Source organism: Bison bison, unplaced genomic scaffold (assembly GCF_000754665.1).
Source record: "Bison bison bison isolate TAMUID 2011002044 unplaced genomic scaffold, Bison_UMD1.0 scf7180017864163, whole genome shotgun sequence".
Taxonomy (NCBI): Eukaryota; Metazoa; Chordata; class Mammalia; order Artiodactyla; family Bovidae; genus Bison; species Bison bison.
The window spans coordinates 1,157,101-1,177,646 of NW_011494735.1; the positions used below are offsets into that span (position 1 = coordinate 1,157,101).

The 20,546-nt window shown below is 34.7% G+C and overlaps 1 protein-coding gene across 2 annotated transcripts in view; it reads left to right on the top strand.

Moving 5' to 3' along the window:
- Positions 1–20,546, top strand: part of ABCD2 (ATP-binding cassette, sub-family D (ALD), member 2) — an 86,154-nt gene that overhangs the window by 19,303 nt on the left and 46,305 nt on the right. For both annotated transcript variants that reach the window (XM_010841507.1, XM_010841508.1), the window contains exon 6: positions 4,580–4,725. In XM_010841507.1, coding sequence (XP_010839809.1) covers positions 4,580–4,725 — 146 coding nt within the window. The remainder of the gene's footprint in view (positions 1–4,579; positions 4,726–20,546) is intronic.

The window sequence follows — 20,546 nt, forward strand, 5'->3', positions numbered from 1 at the left end:
ACAATGCCACTATGTTTCCGTAATACATCATCCTTTTTTGCTATCACAATAGCATTTATAACTAGTTAATTTTTTGTTCTTGTGTATATTGTAATCTTTGCCATTGAAATACAAGCTACACAAGAACAGAAACTTTGTCTTGGGCAGCACTATATCCTCTGTGCCTAGAAGAGTGTCAAACACATGTCAATATCTGCTAGGGAAATTTCTAATTACTTAGAATATGAATTTGAACCATTTTTGCTTTACATGTACTTATTACATACATTCTTAGTTATTTTATCTAATCTAACCTTCATATCAGCCCTTTTTCCTTCCCATCTTCCCTTTCTCTCCCCACTACCTTCTTTCAACAAAAAGATTTTAGCTTATGTTATACACAGCAAATATTTAATGGATATATATGGAACTGGTTCCTTACACTGACATTATACAAGTAATATAATGCTCTTTTATCTTTGAGTATTAAACATGATATATTCTATATCATGGACACTTAGATATTTGTATCTATACTGTGTGAAGCCACATCTACAGACATACTGTAAATTGCTGCCTCTTGTATATTCATTTTTAATTTATTTTTCTTAAAATGTATATTTTATTGAAGTATAGTTGACTTTCAATGTTTCAGGCGCACAGCAAAGTGATTCAGTTATACATATACACATATATTAATTTTGAAATTATTTTCTATTATAGGTTATTACAAGATATTAACTATAGTTCCCTCTGAAAAGAAAGTGAAAGTTGCTCAGTTTCATCTGACTCTTTGTGACCCCATGCACTATACAGTCCATGGAATTCTCCAGGCCAGAATACGGGAGTGGGTAGCCTTTCCCTTCTCCAGGGGATCTTCCCAACCCAGGGATTGAATCCAGGTCTCCTGCATTGCAGTTGGATTCTTTACCAACTGAGCTATGAGGGTAGCCCATACTATATAGCATAGTTCCCTCTGCTATATGGTAAACCTTTGTTGCTTATTACATATCTATTTTTTTAATTAGAAATCTAGCATTCTACTAGATTCTAACATTCTATCCATACTAAGTCAAAGAAGTGGAATCAAAATGTTATAAATTTTTTAGTTAAGCAAAAATTTGTAAGTTTTTAAAAATATGTATTTTATATGTATTTTATATATATATATACATACACATACACACAAAAGCTTTTCTACTATGCTTAATAAAGGCTTGAGAAAAAACATTAAGAACAAAAGTAGACATAGAAAAGTGATAAACATAAGCTAAATGAAATGGGAGCACTGAATATGAAATAGAAAAAAATGAAACAAACTAGATAAAAGTAAAATATCATCATATAGTCCAGTTGGTTTTAAACATGACTGCTTATTAGAAACATATCTGGAGATCTGGATTAAAAAAGCAGTGCAATACCTGGGCATTTGTAATTTTCAAAAGATTTTAAGATAATTCTGATATGCATCTGGATTTTAAAAAGTGATTTCAGGTTTTTCTATTAAATCCTAACTTTGGAGATATAGAATTCCATTATTTTTCTGTTGACCAATCATGATACAATGGTATTAAGTGAGTAATGGTTACATAGTCACAATAATAAAAGATAATTATCAGTTTTCATGATCAATATCCAGACAAAAAATAAAAGATAATTACAATTGCAAGTCATAATGGAAACGTGAATAACTTAACAATATAAAAAAATTTTTGTTCAAATTGGGGGAGGGGTGGTCAAGCAGAGTGAGTGATAACTAGAAGTCCATACATGCACATGTTTTCATCTGCCCAACCAGTCTATGTCTTTTGGTTGGTGCATTTAATCCATTTACAGAAGTAATTATTGATATGTATGATCCTATTACCATTTTCTTAATTGTTTTGGTATTTTTTTTCCTATAGGTCTTTTCCTTCTCTTGTTTCCTGCCTAGAGAAGTTCCTTTAGCATTCATTTTAAAGCTGGTTTCGTGGTGCTGAATTCTCTTAAATTTGCTTGTCTGGAAAGCTTTTGATTTCTCCCTCACATCTGAATGAGAGTCTTGCTGGGTAGAGTATTGTGGTCTGTAGGCTCTTCCCTTTCATCACTTTAAATATATCATGCCATTCCCTTCTGGCTTATAGGGTTTTCATTGAGAAATCAGCTGATAGTGTGATGGGAGTTCCCTTGTATGTTATTTGTCATTTTTCCCTTGCTGATTTGAATATTTTTTCTTTGTCTTTAATAAGTTTTTGACAGCTTGATTACTGTATGCCTCAGTGTGTTCCTCCTTGGATTTATTCTACCTGGGATTTTCTGTGCTTCCTAGACTTGGTTGACTATTTCCTTTCCCATATTAAGGAAATTTTCAGCTATTATCTCTTCAAATATTTTCTCAGATCCTATTTCTCTCTCTTCTTCTGGGACCCCTATAATGTGAATCTTGGTTTGTTTAATGTTGTCCCAGAGTCTCTTAGGCTGCCTTCATTTCTTTTCATTCTTTTATCTATATTCTGTTCTGCGGCAGTGATTTCTACAATTCTGTCCTCCAAGTTGTTTATCTGTTCTTCTGCCTATAATTCTGCTATTAATTCCTTCTAGTATATTATTAATCTCTGTTTGTTTATCCTTTAGTTCTTGTAGGTCTTTGGTAAATATTTCTTGCATCTTCGCCATTGTTTTTCTGAGATCTTGCATCATCTTCTCTATCATTATTCTGAATTATTTTTCTGAAAGTTTGCCTATCCCAACATAATTTAGTTGGTTTTCTGGGGCTTTTATCTTGTCCCTTCATCTGGGACATAACTTTCTGCTTTTTCATCCTGATTAACTTTCTGTAAGATGGTTTTTGTTTAGCTGCTGTGGGACTGCTGCTTCTTGCTTCTTCTGTCTGCCCTCTGATAGATGAGGCTTCCTGATGGGAGGGATTGGCAGTGGGAAAAACTGGGTCTTGCTCTGGTGGACAGGGCCTTGCTCAGTAAAGCTTTAATCTAATTATCTGCTGATAGGAGGGGTTGGTTCCCCTCCCTGATAGTTGTTTGGCTGTAAGTGATCTAGCCCTGGGGTCTGTGGTCTCTCTGATAGGGTTAAACCCCAAGAGGGCTTACACCAAGGGAGACCTTCCTAGCCTGCTGCTGCCAGTGCCCTTATTCTTGTAGTGAGTCCCTGCTGACCCAGGCCTCCACAGGAGGCCCTCCAACTCTAGCAAGTAGTTTTGGTTCAGTCTCCTGTGGGGTCACTACTCCTTTTCTCTGGGTATTGGTGTGCACAAGACTTTGTTTATGCCCTCCATTACTGGAGTCTTTGTTTCCCTCAGTCATGTAGAAGTCCTATAATCAAATTCTACTGGCCTTCAAGGCCGATTCCCTGGGGATTCCCAGTCCCTTTGTCAGATTCCCCAGGCTGGGAAGCCTGATGTAGTATTCAGAACCTTCTTAACAGTTGGAGAACTTCCTTGGTATTATTGTTCTCCAGTTTCTGGGTCACCCACTTGGCAGGTATGGGATTTGATTTTATCACGATTGAGCCCCCCTCTCCTACTGTCTTGCTGTGGCTTCTTCTTTGTCTTTGGAAGTGGGGTATCTTTTTTTGGTGAGTTCCAGCATCCTCCTCTCGATGGTTGTTCAACAGCTAGTTGCAATTTTGGTGCTCTCATAGAAGGAAATGAGCACATGCCTTCTACTCTGCCATTTTGAACCAGAAGCCTATAATCATTTTTTAATCACTGATGATAAAATATCATTTATTCTAAAAAGTAAATCAAATTTTTGAATGATGTTTCTTTTTCTTGATCTTCACAATACCTTTTAAATACCAGATTGATAATTTCTTGATTCTATTGGGTGGAATGGGAGCTCATGAAATTCAGCTGTTTAAATTTAAATGATAAATAAGATGAAAGATTCTAAGAAAAGTATCCAATCAACATGGATATGTTGTTTTTTTATGTGTGTGTGTGTTTATATATATATGTGTATATATATATATTTTTGTTTGTTTGTTTGTTTTAATTCATCCATAGGCATTAGACTATATTACAGTCCTCATGCTCATTTCTGTCTTAATTTGGTAAACCTATTTTCTCTCTCTGTGAATAAAGGAAAATTAGGTTCATTTTATATCTCTCATTATGTTCTTTTATAATTTCTATAACATTTCAGACTACTGAATTAAACAACCTAGCTAGCTCTTAGAAAAACTAGTTTGTAGCTAGTTAACTTCAACTTACAAATACAGCAAAGTTGTATTTTAATTAAGTTTCATCAAATATTAATATTAAATAAATTTAATCTATTCTAATTTAAATTAAATTTTTACAGTTTCTTATTCCCACATGATAATGTTCCTTAATATCTGTGTAGTATGTGATGACAAAACCACAATGAAAATTTGGGGAAGTGAGTGCTTATTTCAAGGAGATCCATTATCTTTGGAACTGGACTGTTTTGTGATGCTTTTAGCTTCAGAGCCAAATTTGATATTCTCAATCCTGGATATATTTATCTTTTATTTCTTTTCCTAGGTTATCATGTGTTTAAAAGTTTTTAAAAATCACTTTTAAATGCTGACAGATGAAATAATTTTTAAATATTGTAATTCCTAATTTTATCTCTTATTGTAGGTAGAAGAAGGAATGCATCTTTTGATAACTGGTCCCAATGGTTGTGGGAAAAGTTCTCTCTTCAGAATTTTAAGTGGGCTCTGGCCTGTCTATGAAGGAGTCCTATATAAACCACCTCCACAACATATGTTCTATATTCCACAAAGGTGGGTAAAGTTTTTTATATCACAAGGAAAAATTTTCTTTTGCTTTTGAATTAATTATCTTGATTCTTTAAGCTCTTCTGCAAGTAATCTTTCAAGCATTTTTTTGAGATAAACTATTAAGGAAATAAATATTATCCTAAAAATTTTTGTTACTGCTTTGACTACAGTAGTGTCCAGGAAAATACCAATTCTTTTCATTTTCACTTCTTATTGTAATGAACACTCAAAGACTATAGACATTAGCCTCAAGAAATAATAGGCTAGTCCAAAGAATAATTATATTGCTTTAGACATAATCTCTATTATCTCTTCTCACAAAAATAAATAGTACTTGAATAATATGCTAGTCTTTTCATAAAGCTGCATATACTTATATGTTCTGAAATTATTCACTTATGTTTTCAGAGCCTCTGTATAGTAATCTTTATCACAGTTCTATGTAATCAATTAATGATTTAGAACTACCTTAATTAAAAATATTTTACTTTAAGAGTGAATGTAAAAGTAAGCATAGAAATATTTAAAAGTAAAATTTTTCATCTGAAATTTTTAGCTATCTTCCTTCATAACAATGTACAGATGTCTAAACAGAAACTTATACCTGAAAATTTAGAATATTCATTGTGGATGAGACAGTTAAATTTAAAGAAGAAACAGATCTCATGTTCATCTAACCCAGTAATTTTTCCCACCTTAGGTTAGGCTGACATCATAAAAGTACTTCTACTGTGCTAGAGGACTATTCTGTGGGGCCTAATCAAGCACCTGTGCTGGAATTGTAGTATAAGAGCAAACATAAAAGTTCCATTAAATGTGTGCTATCACGTCTCTTTTGTTCCTTTTCCTTTGTCAGAAAGTGTTCGCACCATCCTGCCCACTGGACTAATTTTTAGATCTTATATTACAGCTATGCAGATGAGTTTTTGTGGCACTTTTTCCCTAAAGTAAAACCTATCATAGTAGTATTAAGCTATCTGAAGTGTAGAATGATGAACTGTATTAGCAATAAGAAAATATTGAATGTGAGCAGTGCTGTGAATACTTGTCTTTAACACAAAATAGATAACATCTGTGATTCCAGAATTATTGAATCTTTCTGTATTTCTTTTGGGAAACCTTCTGGATCTGAAAACTAAATAGTAGTGCCAAAGTTTAAGTTTCAGGTATTAATACATTAAGTAGACGGATTTTGATTTTCTATTTATGTTATGAAGCATAAAATTGTGAGGAAAATATTCTGTTATAGCATAGAATCAACTCCTTTAATGCAAATAGAATTATATACATAAATTTTATATTTTGAGCTATTTAAGATTTCATTTGTAATATAAAAACAGTTCTCAAATATAGCTATAACCTGAGCAATAAAAGACATTTCCAAGACTTAAAAAGTGCCTAATTAGCAAAGTCATCCTTCAGAAATGAAGGAAAAAGACTTTCCCAGACAAACAAAAGAGGAGGGAATTCATCTCCATTAGATCTGCCTTACAGGAAATGATAACAACAGTTTTTCAAATTGAAATGAAATGATGCTAATTAGTAGCATGAAAACACATAAAAATATACAATATTAGTAAATGTAAATATATACTCAAATTCATAATACTCTAATACTGCATTATGGTGGTGTGTTAACTATCTCTTAGTATGAATGTTAAAAGATAAGAGTATTAAAATTACTATAGCTAGTATAATTTATTAATGAACACACAATATAAAAACAGGCAAACTGTGATGTTATAAACATAAAGGGGGGAGAGTAAAAGGGTAGAGGTTTTATATGCAATTGAAGTAGTTAATATAAAACTTGTAAGATGTTTTAAATATGCTTCATAGGAACCACCAGGGTTTCCCCAGTGGCTCAGCAGGTAAAGAAACATTCTGCAGTGTAGGAGACACAGGGACTGAGTTCAGTCCCTGGGTCGGAAAGATCCTCTTCAGGAAGAAATGGCAACCCGCTCCAATATTCTTACCTGGAGAATCCCATGGACAGAGGAGCCTGGCAGGCTGCAATCCATGGGGTCACAGAGTCGGACACGAATGAGCATGCACAAATTCATAGGAACCACAAAGTAAAAACCTAAAGTAGATTTACAATAGATAAAGATAAGGGAATTAGAGCATAACACTATAGAAATCACCAATTCACAAGGAAAGGCTACATGAGAGGAAGAAAGGAACAAGGGACAAAGCAACCAGAAAGCAATAACATGGCATTAGTAAGTCCTTATCTGTCAATGATTAGTTTAAATGTAAATATACTGACTTATACTGACATAAATGGCTAGAAGATATACTTTACACTGGTTACAAGACAACCACCACAGCTTTAAAGACACACATAGACTGAAAATGAAGGGATGGAAACAAGGTATTCCATCTAAATGGAAACCAAAGGAGAACAAGGGTGGCTACACTTATATTAGAAAAATCAGATTTTAAGCCAAAAATGCTAAAAAGAGACAAAGAAGGTCATTATATAATGACAGTGGGATTAATTCATCAAGAAGATATAACAGTTGTAATATATATGCACTCTATATCAGAACACCTTAACATATTAAGCAAATACCGACAGATCTGAAAGGAGATAGACAAAAATACATTAATAGTCGGGAACATCAGTACCCCACTTTTGATGGTGGGTAAATCATCCAGACAGAAAATCAACAGGGAAATATTAGACTTGAACCATATTTTAGACCAAATGTACTTAGCAGACAAATACAGACATTCTATTCAACAGCAGTAGAATACACTTCTCAATCACATATGGGACATTCTCTAGCATATTTTATGATATGGTACAAAATAAATCTTAGCCAATTTAAGACTGTTGAAGTCATACCAAGTATTTTTCCCTTCATAATGCTATGAAACAAAGCCTATAAGAGGAGGAGGGCTGAAATTTTTACAAATATGTGGAAATTAAAACACTCCTGAGCAACCAGTGAGTCAAAGAAGGAATCAAAAAAGAAATTAAGAAATATATTGAAAAAAACGAAAATGGAAACACAATATATGAAAATCTATGGAATGTGGCAATAGCAGTTCTAAGAAGGATGCTTATAGAAATAAATGTCTAAGTTAAGAAAACAAGAGATCTCAAGTAAACCTAACTTAACAGTTCAAGGATCTAGAAAAAGGGTAACAAAGTCCAAAGTTTGAAAGAGGAAGGAAATAACAAAAAGGGAAGAAATAAATGAAATAGAGACCAGAAAACAAAAGGAAAAGATCAACTAAAAAAATCAATAAATAAATGAAATAGAGACCAGAAAAGCAACAGAAAAGATCAATAAAAACTAAGAAATAATTATTTGTAAAAATAATATGAGTGAACCTTTAGCTGGACTAACAAAGAGGCAAAAAGAATAAATAAAATCAGAAAGAAGAGAGTATTACCACAGAAATACACAGGATCATTAGACTACTATAATAATATGCCACAAACTAGAAACCTAGAAGAAATGGTTAAATGTTTACAAACATAAAATTTACCAAAACTGAATCATGAAGAAGTAAAAAAACATCAGTAACAAGTATGGAAATTGAATCAGTAATCTAAAATCCCCCTGAAACAAAAACCAGTTGGTTTCTAACAGTTGTTGTTCAGTTGTTAAGTCGTGTCCGACTCTTTGTGACCCCATTGACTGTAGCATGCCAGGCTTCCCTGCCCTTCACTATCTCCCAGAGTTTGCTCAGACTCATGTCCATTCAGTCAATGGTGCCATCCAACCATCTCATTCTCTGTCGCCCCCTTCTCCTCTTGCCCTCAATCATTCCCAGTGTGAGGGTCTCTTCCAGTGAGTGAGCTCTTGGCATTAGGTGGCTAAAATATTGAAGCTTCAGCTTCAGCATCATTTCTTCCAATAAATATTCAGAGTTGATTTCCTTTAGGATTGACTGGTTTGATCTCCTTGCAGTCCAAGGGACTCTCAAGAGTCATCTCCAGCACCACAGATAAAAAACCTCAATATTTCTGCACTCATCATTCTTTATGTTCCAACTCCCACATTGGTACACGACTACTGGAAAAACCATGGTTTTGACTGTATGGATCTTTGTCAGCAAAGTGATGCCTCTGCTTTTTGATATGCCATCTAGGTTTGTCATAGCTTTTCTTCCAAGGAGCAAGCATCTTTTAATTTCATGGCTGCAGTCACCATCAGCAGTGATTTTGGAGCCCAAGAAAATGAAATCTGCCACTGTTTCTATTTTTTCTCCATTTATTTGCCATGAAGTATGGGAATAGATGCTGTATTCTTAGTTTTTTGAATGTTGAGTTTTAAGTCAGCTTTTTCACTCTCCTCTTTGATCTCTATCAAGAGACTTTGGTTCCTCTTCACTTTCTGCCATTAGGATGGTATCATCTGCATATCTCAGGTTGTTATTTCTCCCAGCAATCTTGATTCCAGCTTGTGCTTCATCTATCCTGGCATTTTGCATGATGTATTCTGCATATAAGTTAAATAAACAGGGTGACAATATACAGTCTTGACTTACTCCTCTCCAAATTTTGAACCAGTCCTTTGTTCCATGTCTGGTTCTAACTGTTGCTTCTTGGCCTATATGACATGCTACAGTCAATGGGGTCGCAAAGAGTCAGACACGACTTAACAACTGAACAAGTATGGTGGTCTGGTATTTCCATCTCTTTATGATTTTTTCCACAGTTTGTTGTGATCCACACAGTGAAAGGCTTTAGCAAGGTCAGTTAGGTAGCAATATATATTTTTCTGGAATTCTCTTGCTTTTGCTATGATACAGTGGGCATTGGCAATTTGAGATCTGATTTATCTGCCTTTCCTAAATCCAGCTTGTACATCTGGAAGTTCTTGGTTCAAATACTGTTGAAGTCTAGTTTGTAGGATTTTGAGTATTACCTTACTAGCATGTGAAATGAGTGCAATTGGATGGTAGTTTGAACTCTGGCTTTGTCCTTTGGGATTGGAATGAAAACTGATTCTTTTCCAGTCCTGAAGCCACTGATGAGTTTTCCAAATTTGCTGGCATATTGAGTGCAGCACTTTCACAGCATCATCTTTTTGGATTTGAAATAGCTCCACTGGAATTCCATCACCTCAACTAGTTTTGTTCATAGTAATGCTTCCTAAGGCCCACTTGACTTCATACTCCAGAATGTCTGGCTCTAGGTGAATGACCACACATGGTTATCTGGGTCATTAAGACCTTCTTTGTATAGTTCTGTGTATTCTTGCCACCTCTTCTCAATCTCTTCTGCTTCTGTTATGTCCTTGCTTTTTCTCTCCTTTATTGTATCCATATATGCATGAAATGTTCCCTGGGTATCTCTAATTTTCTTGCAGAGCTCTCTTGTCTTTCCCATTTTATTTTTTTCCTCTATTTCTTTAAATTGTTCATTTAAGAAGGCTGTCTTATGTTTCCTTGCTATTCTTTGGAACGCTGCATTCAGTTGTGTATATCTTTCCTCTTCTCCTTTGCGTTTCACTTCTCTTCTTTTCTCAGCTATTTGTAAGGCCTCCTCAGACAACCATTTTGCCTTCTTGCATTTCTTCTTTGGGATAGTTGTGGTCGCTGCCTCCTGTACAATGTTATGAACATCATCCATAGTTCTTCAGGCACTCTATCAAATCTAATCCCTTGAATCTATTTGTCACTTCCACTGTGCAATTATAAGGGATTTGATTTAGATCATACTTGAATGGCCTAGTGGTTTTCCCTTCTTTCTTCAATTTAAGCCTGAATTTTGCAATAAGGAGGTATGTTCTGAACCACTGTTAGCTCCCAGTCTTGTTTTTGCTGACTGTATATAGCTTCTCCATCTTCGGCTGCAAAGAATATAATCGATCTGATTTTGATATTGAGTATCTGGTGATGTACATGTGTAGAGTCATCTCTTTTGTCATTGGAAGAGGATGGTTACTATGACCAGTGTGTTCTATTGGCAAAACTCTGGTAGCCTTTGCCCTACTTCATGTTGTACTCCACGTCCAAACTTGCCTGTTACTCCAGGTATTTCTTGACTTCCTACTTTTCATTCTAATCCTCTATGATGGTTTCACTGGTGAATTCTAACAAACATTTAAAGAGGAATTAATAATAATCTCCTCAAATTCTTCAAAATATTGAAGAGGGAATATTCCCAAACCCATTTTGTGAGGCCAGCATTACCTTGTTACCAAAGCCAGTTAAGGACATTGCAAGAAAAGAAAGCCACAGATCAATATCCATGATGAATACAGATGCAAAACTTCTCAGCAAAATATTAGAAAACTGAATTTAACAACGATTAAAAGGGACATACCCTGTTCAACTGGGATTTATCCCTGGGGTGCACAGGTAGTTTAACATTGCAAATAAAGAAATATGATACTAGAATGAAAGACAAATATCATATGTGGCAGAAAAAGCATTTGACAAAATGTACATTCTTTCATAATAAAAATTCTCAACAAGCTGCATATAGAAGGAACATACTTCAACATAATAAAGGCCGCATATGACAGACTCAGAGATTATATCACATTCAATGGTGAAAGATTGAAAGCTTTCCCTCTAAGATGAGGAGCAACACTAGGGTGCCTACTCTGACCATTCTCATTCAATAAAGTACTGGAAGCTTATAGTAATCAGGCAAGACAAAGAAAAGGCATTCAAATTAGAAAGCAAAGGTGAAATTATCTGTGTTTTCAAATAATATGATCTTACATAGAGAAAGTCCTAAAGATTTCACCAGAAACATTTAGTACAAGTCAATGAATTCAGTAAAAATTGAAGGATACAAAATCAGCATACAGAAATCGATTGTCCATGTCCCATGTTCATGAATTGAAATAATGTTATTAAAATATCCATACTGCACTAGATCATCTATAGATTCAACATGATTCCTATGGAAATTCCAATGGCATTTTCCACAGAAATAGGAAAAACTATCCTAAAATTTTTGTGGGTACATAAAAGACCCCAAATAGCCAAAGCAATCATGAGAAAGAAAAAAATGGCTGGAAACCTAACACTTCCTGTTTTCAAATGCTGTTAGAAAGCTATAGTCATGAAAACAGTGTGGTGAGTGAAGTCGCTTAGTCGTGTCCAACTCTTTGCGACCCCATGGACTGTAGCCTATCAGTCAGGCTCCTATGTCCATGGGATTTTCCAGGCAAGAGTGCTGGAGTAGATTGCCATTTCCTTCTCCAGGGGATCTTCCTGACCCAGGCATTGAACCCGGGTCTCCTGCATTGCAGGCAGATGCTTTACCATCTGAGCCACCAGGGAAGCTAGTCATGAAAACAGTATGGTACTAGTATAAAAATAGACATAGACCAATGAAACAGAATGAAGGACCCAGAGATAAATGCCTACATATGGTCAATTATTACTTGCCAAGAGAGTAAAGACTATTCAAGGATAGTCTCTTCAATAAATGGTATTGGCAAAACTGGATAACTATATGCAGAAAATGAAATTGTACTTCTTCCTGACACCGCTAACAAAAATGAACTTGAAATGGATTAAATACCTAAATGTAAGGCCAGAATTCATAAAACTCTTAGAGGAAAACATTGAAAAAACTCTTTCACATTGATCTGGCAATGATTTTTGAATATGACACCAAAAGTACAAGCAATAAAAGCATAAGTCAATAGGTAGAACTACATCAAATTAAAAGTCTACACAGTGAAGGAAACCATCAACAAAATTAAACCCAACCTATGGAATAGGAGGAAATATTTGCAAATCGTATCTGGTAAGCTGTCAATATCCACAATATATAAGGAGCTCATACAACACAAAAGGGAAAAAACTTGTAGTTTAAAAATGGACAGAGGTTTTGAATAGACATTTTCCCAAAGATGTACAGTTTATCCAACAGATACATGAAAATGTACTCAGTCTTACTAATCATCAGAGAAATGCAAGTCAAAACCACAATGAGATATAATCTCACACCTGTCAGAATGGCTCATCTCAAAAGACAAGAAATAATAAGTATTGGCAAGGATGTGGAGAAAAGAAAACCTCAGTCGACTCCTAGTAAGAATGTAAGTTGGTGGAACCACTATGGAGAACAGTATGGAGATTCTTCAGAAAATTAAAAATAGAGCTGCTATGTGATTTGCAATCCCATGTTCACTGAGGCATTACTCACAATAGCCAAAACATGAAAACAAAGTAAGTGTCTATTAACAGATGAATGGAAAGATGTGGTATGTATTTATATACAATGGAATATCCTTAGGCCATGAAAAAGGAAATCCTGCCATTTGTGACAATGTAATGGCATAAGTCTGACAGAGAAAGATAAATACTATATTGATATCATCTATATATGGAATCTAAAACAGCTAAACTTGTATAAACAGAGTAGAATTGTGGTTACCAGGGGATGGAGAGTTTGAGGGATGGGGAGATATTGGTTCAAAACACAGACTTACAGTTAGAAGTTGAATAAGTTCCAGAAATTTGACTCACATCATTGTGATTAGAGTTAATAGTAACAAATTATATACTGGAAGTTGTTAAACAGTAGGCCTTTCATATTCTCACCACAAAAAGAAGTGGCAATTATGTGAGTAATAGATGTGTCAGGTATTGCTACAGTAATAATTATTTTGCTATATGTAAGTGTATGAAATCAACAGGTTTATAACTTGAACTTACATAAAGTTGTATGTCACTTTTGTCTCAGTAAACATGGAAAAAATGCCACTGAGCTGTATAATTAAAAATGGTTAATATGGTAAATTTTATTTTATGTGTATTTTATTGCAGTTTTTAGAAGTGGAAAAAAAAAGAGAAAATAGTACTTAAATTCCAGTCTTTGCTCTCAGGATAACTAACTATGTTATTCTGCAACAAGCATAAATCACTAGGAAACTTTTTCTTAGTTATGAAATTTACTGTTCCCTAGGCAAAAGCAATGGCAACCCATTCCAGTACTCTTGCCTGGGAAATCCCATGGATGGAGGAGCCTGGTAGGCTATAGGCCATGGGGTGGGAAGGAGTTGGACATGACTAAGCGATCACTTTCACTTTTCACTTTCATGCATTGGAGAAGGAAATGGCAACCCACTCCAGTGTTCTTGCCTGGAGAATCCCAGGGATGGGGGAGCCTGGTGGGCTGCCGTCTATGAGGTTGCACAGAGTCAGACACGACTGACGTGACTTAGCAGCAGCAGCAGCAGGCAAAAAATCAACTACAACTTAGTTAAGAACAAATGAGAATGAAAGTCTATTTCTTAAGGTTAAAATTTTCAAATGATTAATGTTAAAATTAATTTTATCTTGATTACAGAGTTTCTAGAAACTTGAGAATTTGTATTTATATTTAGAATTCTATAGGACCAATATCTTGCAAAAGAGCATAGAATTTATTTAAATGTATATGTAAACTAAGAGGTCCTAAACGTAGTATTTACGTCTAATATTCTAAAAGCTACTGATTTTTCAAAAAGGTTTCGAAATAATCTTATGAGTCTTTATGATTTAAAAGAAAGCTGCTACAACCTATTTCAAAATAATTGTCAATAGATAATCTTTTCTTGTTAGGATATTCTCATTAATGAATATTATCTAGTATCATTGCATAGACGCTATATAATTTATAGCAATAGAATGTAGCTTAAGTACTAATTTGGCAGAAAAAAAACTGTAAATTAAACATAAAATTAAGTCTTATGTACCTACAGAACAAATTTCATAAGTCACAAACAGACCTTTGTAATCCCCTGTTTTCACTTTTTGTGATTTAGACTTCTTGGTAGAGGATCAGTCTCCTTATACAACGATCAAACATAAATTCATTGTTATTTTCATGCAGAAAAAGAGTGGGTTTAGTTAAAGTGGATTTCTAATAATGCCATGTAATGTACAGAAAAAAAAGTAAACAGGGTAAAAATGTTCTGAGTAAGTATATTAGGACTACTTATTTTTGTAATGAAAATTTCAGAGAATTTGAAGAGCTTCTGTGGGTCAGTTTACAAGTTGGGAGACCTGAATTCCTAAGAAACTGTGAAATCAGCTCAAATATTTTCCCAGTTAATGTCTTCTGATACTTCAGCAATGTTAATAATGAAAGCCAGATAAAAGAAAATCAGGGCTTTGGGTTCAAGAATAAAAAAAAAAATTATACTAGGTAAATTCGTTTCAAAGCAGTTTCCTCTCATCCCATAATCATCAATGATTGGATATGAAAACCGTTTGAGCATTTGACACATTTTAGCAAAGAACATTTCCTCTATAATGTAGATTTAGCCACTTTAAATCTGTGGAATGGTGGATAATAAAATGCTTAGTTTTGCTCAGATAGTACTTAAACTGTTTTGGCAATTTTAGGCTCTTTGAGGGGCTTTCTGGGTAGCTCAGCTGATAAAGAATCCACCTGCAATGCAGGAGACCCTAGTTCGACTCCTGGGTTGGGAAATTCCCCTGAAGAAGGGATAGTCTACCCACTCCAGTATTATTGGGCTTCCTGGTGTCTCAGATGGTAAAATCTGCCTGCAATTCAGGAGACTGGGGTTTCATCCCTGGGTTGGGAAGATTACCTGAAGGAAGGCATGGCAACCCACTCTAGTATTCTTGCCTGGAGAATCCCCATGGACAGAGGAGCCTGGCAGGCTATAGTCCATTGGTTGCAAAGAGTTGTACATGACTGAGCCACTAAGCACAGCACAGGCTGTTGAGATTGAATTTCCTGAGCAGTGTGGTTGTCCTCTTTAAATTGTTAATTGAAACTCATTGTTCCCCTCTGTGTTAGCCATCTGACCCTCAGGAAAATTCTTACACTTGAATACAGATCCTGAATTTCTTTTGTCAATTCTTGAGGCACTTTTACTGTCTTCTCACCACTTAAAGGCTGATTTATCATCTCTTTACCAGCTGAGTTATCAGAGAAATTATCAGGGCTTCCCTAGTGGCTCAGTTGGTAAAGAATCTGGCTGCAATGAGGAGACCCAAGTTCCATCCCTGGGTCGGGAAGATCCCTTGGAGAAGGAAATGGCAACCCACTCCGGTGCTCTTGCCTGGAGAATTCCATGGACAGAGGAGCGGGACAGGCTGCAGTCCATGGAATCCCCAAAAGTTGGACACAACTGTGCAACTAACTTTCACTTTTATGATCTCTTGCTTTCACTAATCTACGATTTTATGGCTTATTAGTTACTTAGTAATTCCCTAGTGTATCTCTGTCTTCAGCCATTAAAGACTCTGAAGCCCAACCTTCATTTGTTTAGTTCACTTGCTAACAAAATACTATTATATGCTAACACTTACCAAAATGGAAAATTGAAACATTTGATGGGGGTTAGGGAAACACTGGGTGAAGGAGGGAAGAAGGAAAGTAGGAAGACAGAGATGGAGGATGGAAGGAAGCAAGACAAAAAATAATTGGTGTTTACTAACGGAAGGCAGGAAAGCCTTGGGTTCCTTTGTATTACTCCCCACCCCCCCATTTCCCAGGGTATCAGTTGTATACATCACATATTTCTCCCCAGCAACAGTCTCCAGTTTGGCAACAACCCACCATGTAATTCTGTTCCCAAAGCTCCTGCTGTCACTACCCTCTCTTGTTAGAAGTATCCAGGGAGAGAAATGTTGACCATGATCTTCCTACTATTGTAAACTTTATGCCGAAATACACACTAAGGCCAACAGATTTAAAATAGATTCAGACTTCCCACAATTTTGCATGAAATTTGTGAAAATTTGTACAAATTTCTGCCCATACTTCACTTTGGAGTCTAAAAAGTAACAGGTTAAGAAAATGAAAGGATTATAAGGATTGAATTAAATTTGACTAAACATTTTTTAAAAGAAAAGAGAAAAAGAAAAAATGAGGGTGGAATAGTAGGAATATCGTACTTCATATCTTGGGAAAATTATTGTGCTATATTCTTTGTCAATGCTATATACATTTTTTTAAATCAGCATTTATTAAAGCCTTGCTTTAGATGTTAGTGTTAACTAACTTTAGATGATAGTAAGATGCTTTAGAGGTTAGTGAATAAAGAAAGACACAGTCATTCTCAACATATGCTTGTGCCTAATTTGGTTATAAGGTAAAACATGCAACTAATTCCTGTCAAAGCCAGAATAAATGCCTCAAGAAAGGCAAGAAATGCTATAGCAATATTCAAAATGAGAAAAAAATATTGTAGAACAGTGTGTATTTTTACCTGGGTCTTCAAAGTTAGAATTTTATCAATTGTCATAAATTGGATGTTTTGCAAATGTCTAAGTAGATCAGGAATGCCACAGATCCAAATAAGCATGAGTTTTTTTGTTTCTTTAGTTTTGGGATATTTTCTAAGCAGAGCTGTCCTATCCACTGTCCTAATACATGAATCTGAAGAAAGTAAATGTTTATTAGACTCATCTCTATTAATATTATGTTATTGGTACATACTGAAAATAATAGCATTCATCCCCTAGGTCCTTAACTATTGCTAAGATGTTCTTTTCATTAAAGTTCTTTGAATTACTTTTAAAAATTCTCTAGTGCTTTGGGTCTGCCATTTCCTTAATTTCCACCTAAGAAGATCATCTCCTCTTTTTGAATAAATACATAGTACTAACATTAGGTTAAATTTCAGTCTTTTAGTGCTTCCTGAAAACAGAAAAAGAAGTACCTTGTTTCTATACAACTCTCATTTCTTTTTGTCAGAGATATTCTGAAATTATAAATAACATTATATATCCACTCAGTGTTTGTTTACTACTTCAATCACAATATAGTCTATTCAAGTATCATGTTACTTAATCCTTTAAATGTAAATGTGGCTTAATAAAGTAGTTATGAATCATAGTTTTAAATGAAATATACATTAAAATCCTAAATTTGGTTGTTCACAGGAACAATAGCATGACTAATTAGATTAATTAGATTGTGCAGAGAATTAAATATAGATACTGTTGCATCTGTCTTTTAAGTATGAACAGTACCTATTGATCATGCTTTGCATAAATCATATTAAATAGAATATTTTAAATGATTAAAGTTCAAAGGGATTATAAACTTTAGTACTTACAGCTGCACAGCAGTTTAAAGCCAGGGTCAGAATTCACCAAATCTTTGGATACAAATCCTCTGTATTCACTGCCTCTTATTTAGGATTAGTAAAATAGTCACATTAAAAACGTCTACCTCTGATTGCAAAATAAAAAAGCTACTATTTTATCTTAAATATTTTTTCAGAGAAAATGAATATATTTTTCTCTTAATAAAATAAAAAGCTTCTCTAGCACAGTCCCAAATTTATAGGGAATAACAAACTATTATTCTTTTATAGTTTGCATTCACTTTAAAAAATTTCTGTATTCTTCAACTGTTTTTCTTAGAAGAGATTGAGACACGAAATCTCATCTTTTAGAAGTGCCAACATTTAATTCATGTTTTCTTTGATGGCATTTCCATTAATCCCTTTATGATATAGTTTTTGTATTTTAAAAATAATATTGATTTTGGATCATCTAATGATCTCCTGAGATAATTGGTGGATTCCAAGGCATTTTGAGCAAGGGCTGATCATCTCTAGGCTATTACTATTAACACAATGTAATGCCATGTATTAGTCACTGTTCTACACATATTACATGTTTCTAATTTTTGTATATGACAACCCATAAAGTTGTTGTTAGTATCCCTATTTTATAGATGATAAAACTCGAAGAGGTTGCAATCATTCCATTGATAAATTTTGGAGCCAGCATTTGAACTTAGTCATGTCTGACTCTAAAGTCACTTTGTCCTGCTTATTACCAGCAGCAGGAGACATGTTTCTGAAAAATTACTACTCTCCTGCCTGCCCTTGAAAGTGAGTATTGCCAGTTAAGGTTGTTTGCTTGGTATGCTGAAACTGTACTAATATCAAGCTACTGTTTGGAAGCAGAAGTCCTTATAATGCTTGGAATACAGGGCAATCCAAGTCAATTTTAGCATAAAGGTTAGCACAGATACTTGGCTATCATTTATGTTAATGTGAAAGAAGTTATATTCTTGTATAAAAGTGAAATTCATTTAAACTGTGTTCATATCACTTTCAAAATAGAATATGTTCTCTATTCTTTCCTATTCTTCTAAAATCCATTTCTTTATAAAATATAAATTAATCTCTCAAAAATATGCTGTTAGTTTTAAATTGGACTTCTTGAAAAAGTATAAAATAAACAAATCTTAATTTTCATGATGTATTATGGTATAAAAATTATTATTTACCCTTTAGGTTGTCAAAAGAGGAGATTATCTTATGCATCAGAGCAGACTGTGTTATGTTTTAGGTAGCTCAGCAGAATGGATAAAATACTTAAATAATACCAGTAATCTAATATAATGATAAATAAAACAAAGTTCACTTTTAAGAAGTTTGCATTCTTCTTAGTTTGGGAGTACTTTGATTATTACACTAACAGTATTCTTATTACTGCTTGGAAATAAACACTATCCCTCCTCTTAAAGGGTGTGCACATGTCTCCTGTAGCACCTAGAAGCATCTTTTCTTAGAAACGTAATTTCAGTTAAGTATATATTTTCAGTTGAATATTTCTTCTTTTTTGCTGCATATTTATTTTAAGAATATTGTGAAAGACATGTATTGAGGACTCAAACCTGGTTCTTGCTGTTCAAGAAAAAAGTCTGATGATATGATTGGTCCTCAAATGTACATTTATATGAATTATTAATAGCTAGATTTTATGGCTTTCAGATTGCTAACTTATTACTATGGCAACACAGCAGTATTTAGCTGTACCTTATTCTTAAACTTATCATACTTTAAATACATGAGTATTGCTATAAAATTTTGATCAGTATTGTTCACTATTAAATTCTAGATGGCTATTCCTGGTGGCTGACATGGTAAAGAATCTACCTCCAATGCAGGAGACCCAGGTTCGATCCCTGGGTCAGGAAGATTCCTTGGTGAAGGGAATGATAACCCACTCCAGTAATCTTACCTGGAGAATTCCATGGACAGAGGAGCCTGGAGGGCTACATTCCATGGGGTTGCAAAGAGTAGGATATTGACTGAGCAACTAACACATGTGAAATATTTAACATTTTTGGTGATCATTCTAGAGACTTCAAGCTCAGACCTAACATTTCTCAATGTTTCTTTTTTCATTCTACTTTGTCTTCTTTAAAGAGAAAAATAAGGAATGATATAAAAATGAGTATAAACCTTAATAAATGTCAATCAGTTCAGTTCAGTCATTCAGTCGTGTCCGACTCTTTGTGACTCCATGGACTATGGCATGCCAAGCTTCCCTGTCCATCACCAACTCCCAGAGCTTGCTCAAACTCATGTCCATTGAGTCAGTGATGCCTACCAACTATCTCATCCTCTGTCATCCCCTTCTCTTTCTGCCTTCAGTCTTTCCCACATCAGGGTCTTTTCTAATGAGTCAGTGTCCAAACAACTACAGCTTCAGAATCAGTCCTTCCAATGACTATTCAGGACTGATTTCTTCAGTGCAAGGGATACTCAAGAGTCTTCTCCAACACCACTCTCCTCTTTGACTTTCATCAAGAGGCTCTTTAGTTCCTCTTCACTTTATGCCATAAGGGTGATGTCATCTGCATATATGAAGTTTTTGGTATTTCTCCCAGCAATCTTGATTCCAGCTTGTGCTTTACCCAGCCCAGCATTTTGCGTGATATACTCTGCATATAAGTTAAATAAGCAGGGTGACAATATACAGCCTTGATGTACTCCTTTCCCAATTTGGAATCAGTCTGTTTTTCCATGTCCAGTTCTAACTGTTGCTTCTTGACCTGCATACAGATTTCTCAGGAGGCAGGTGAGGTGGTCTGGTATTCCCATCTCTTGAAGAATTTCCCACAGTTT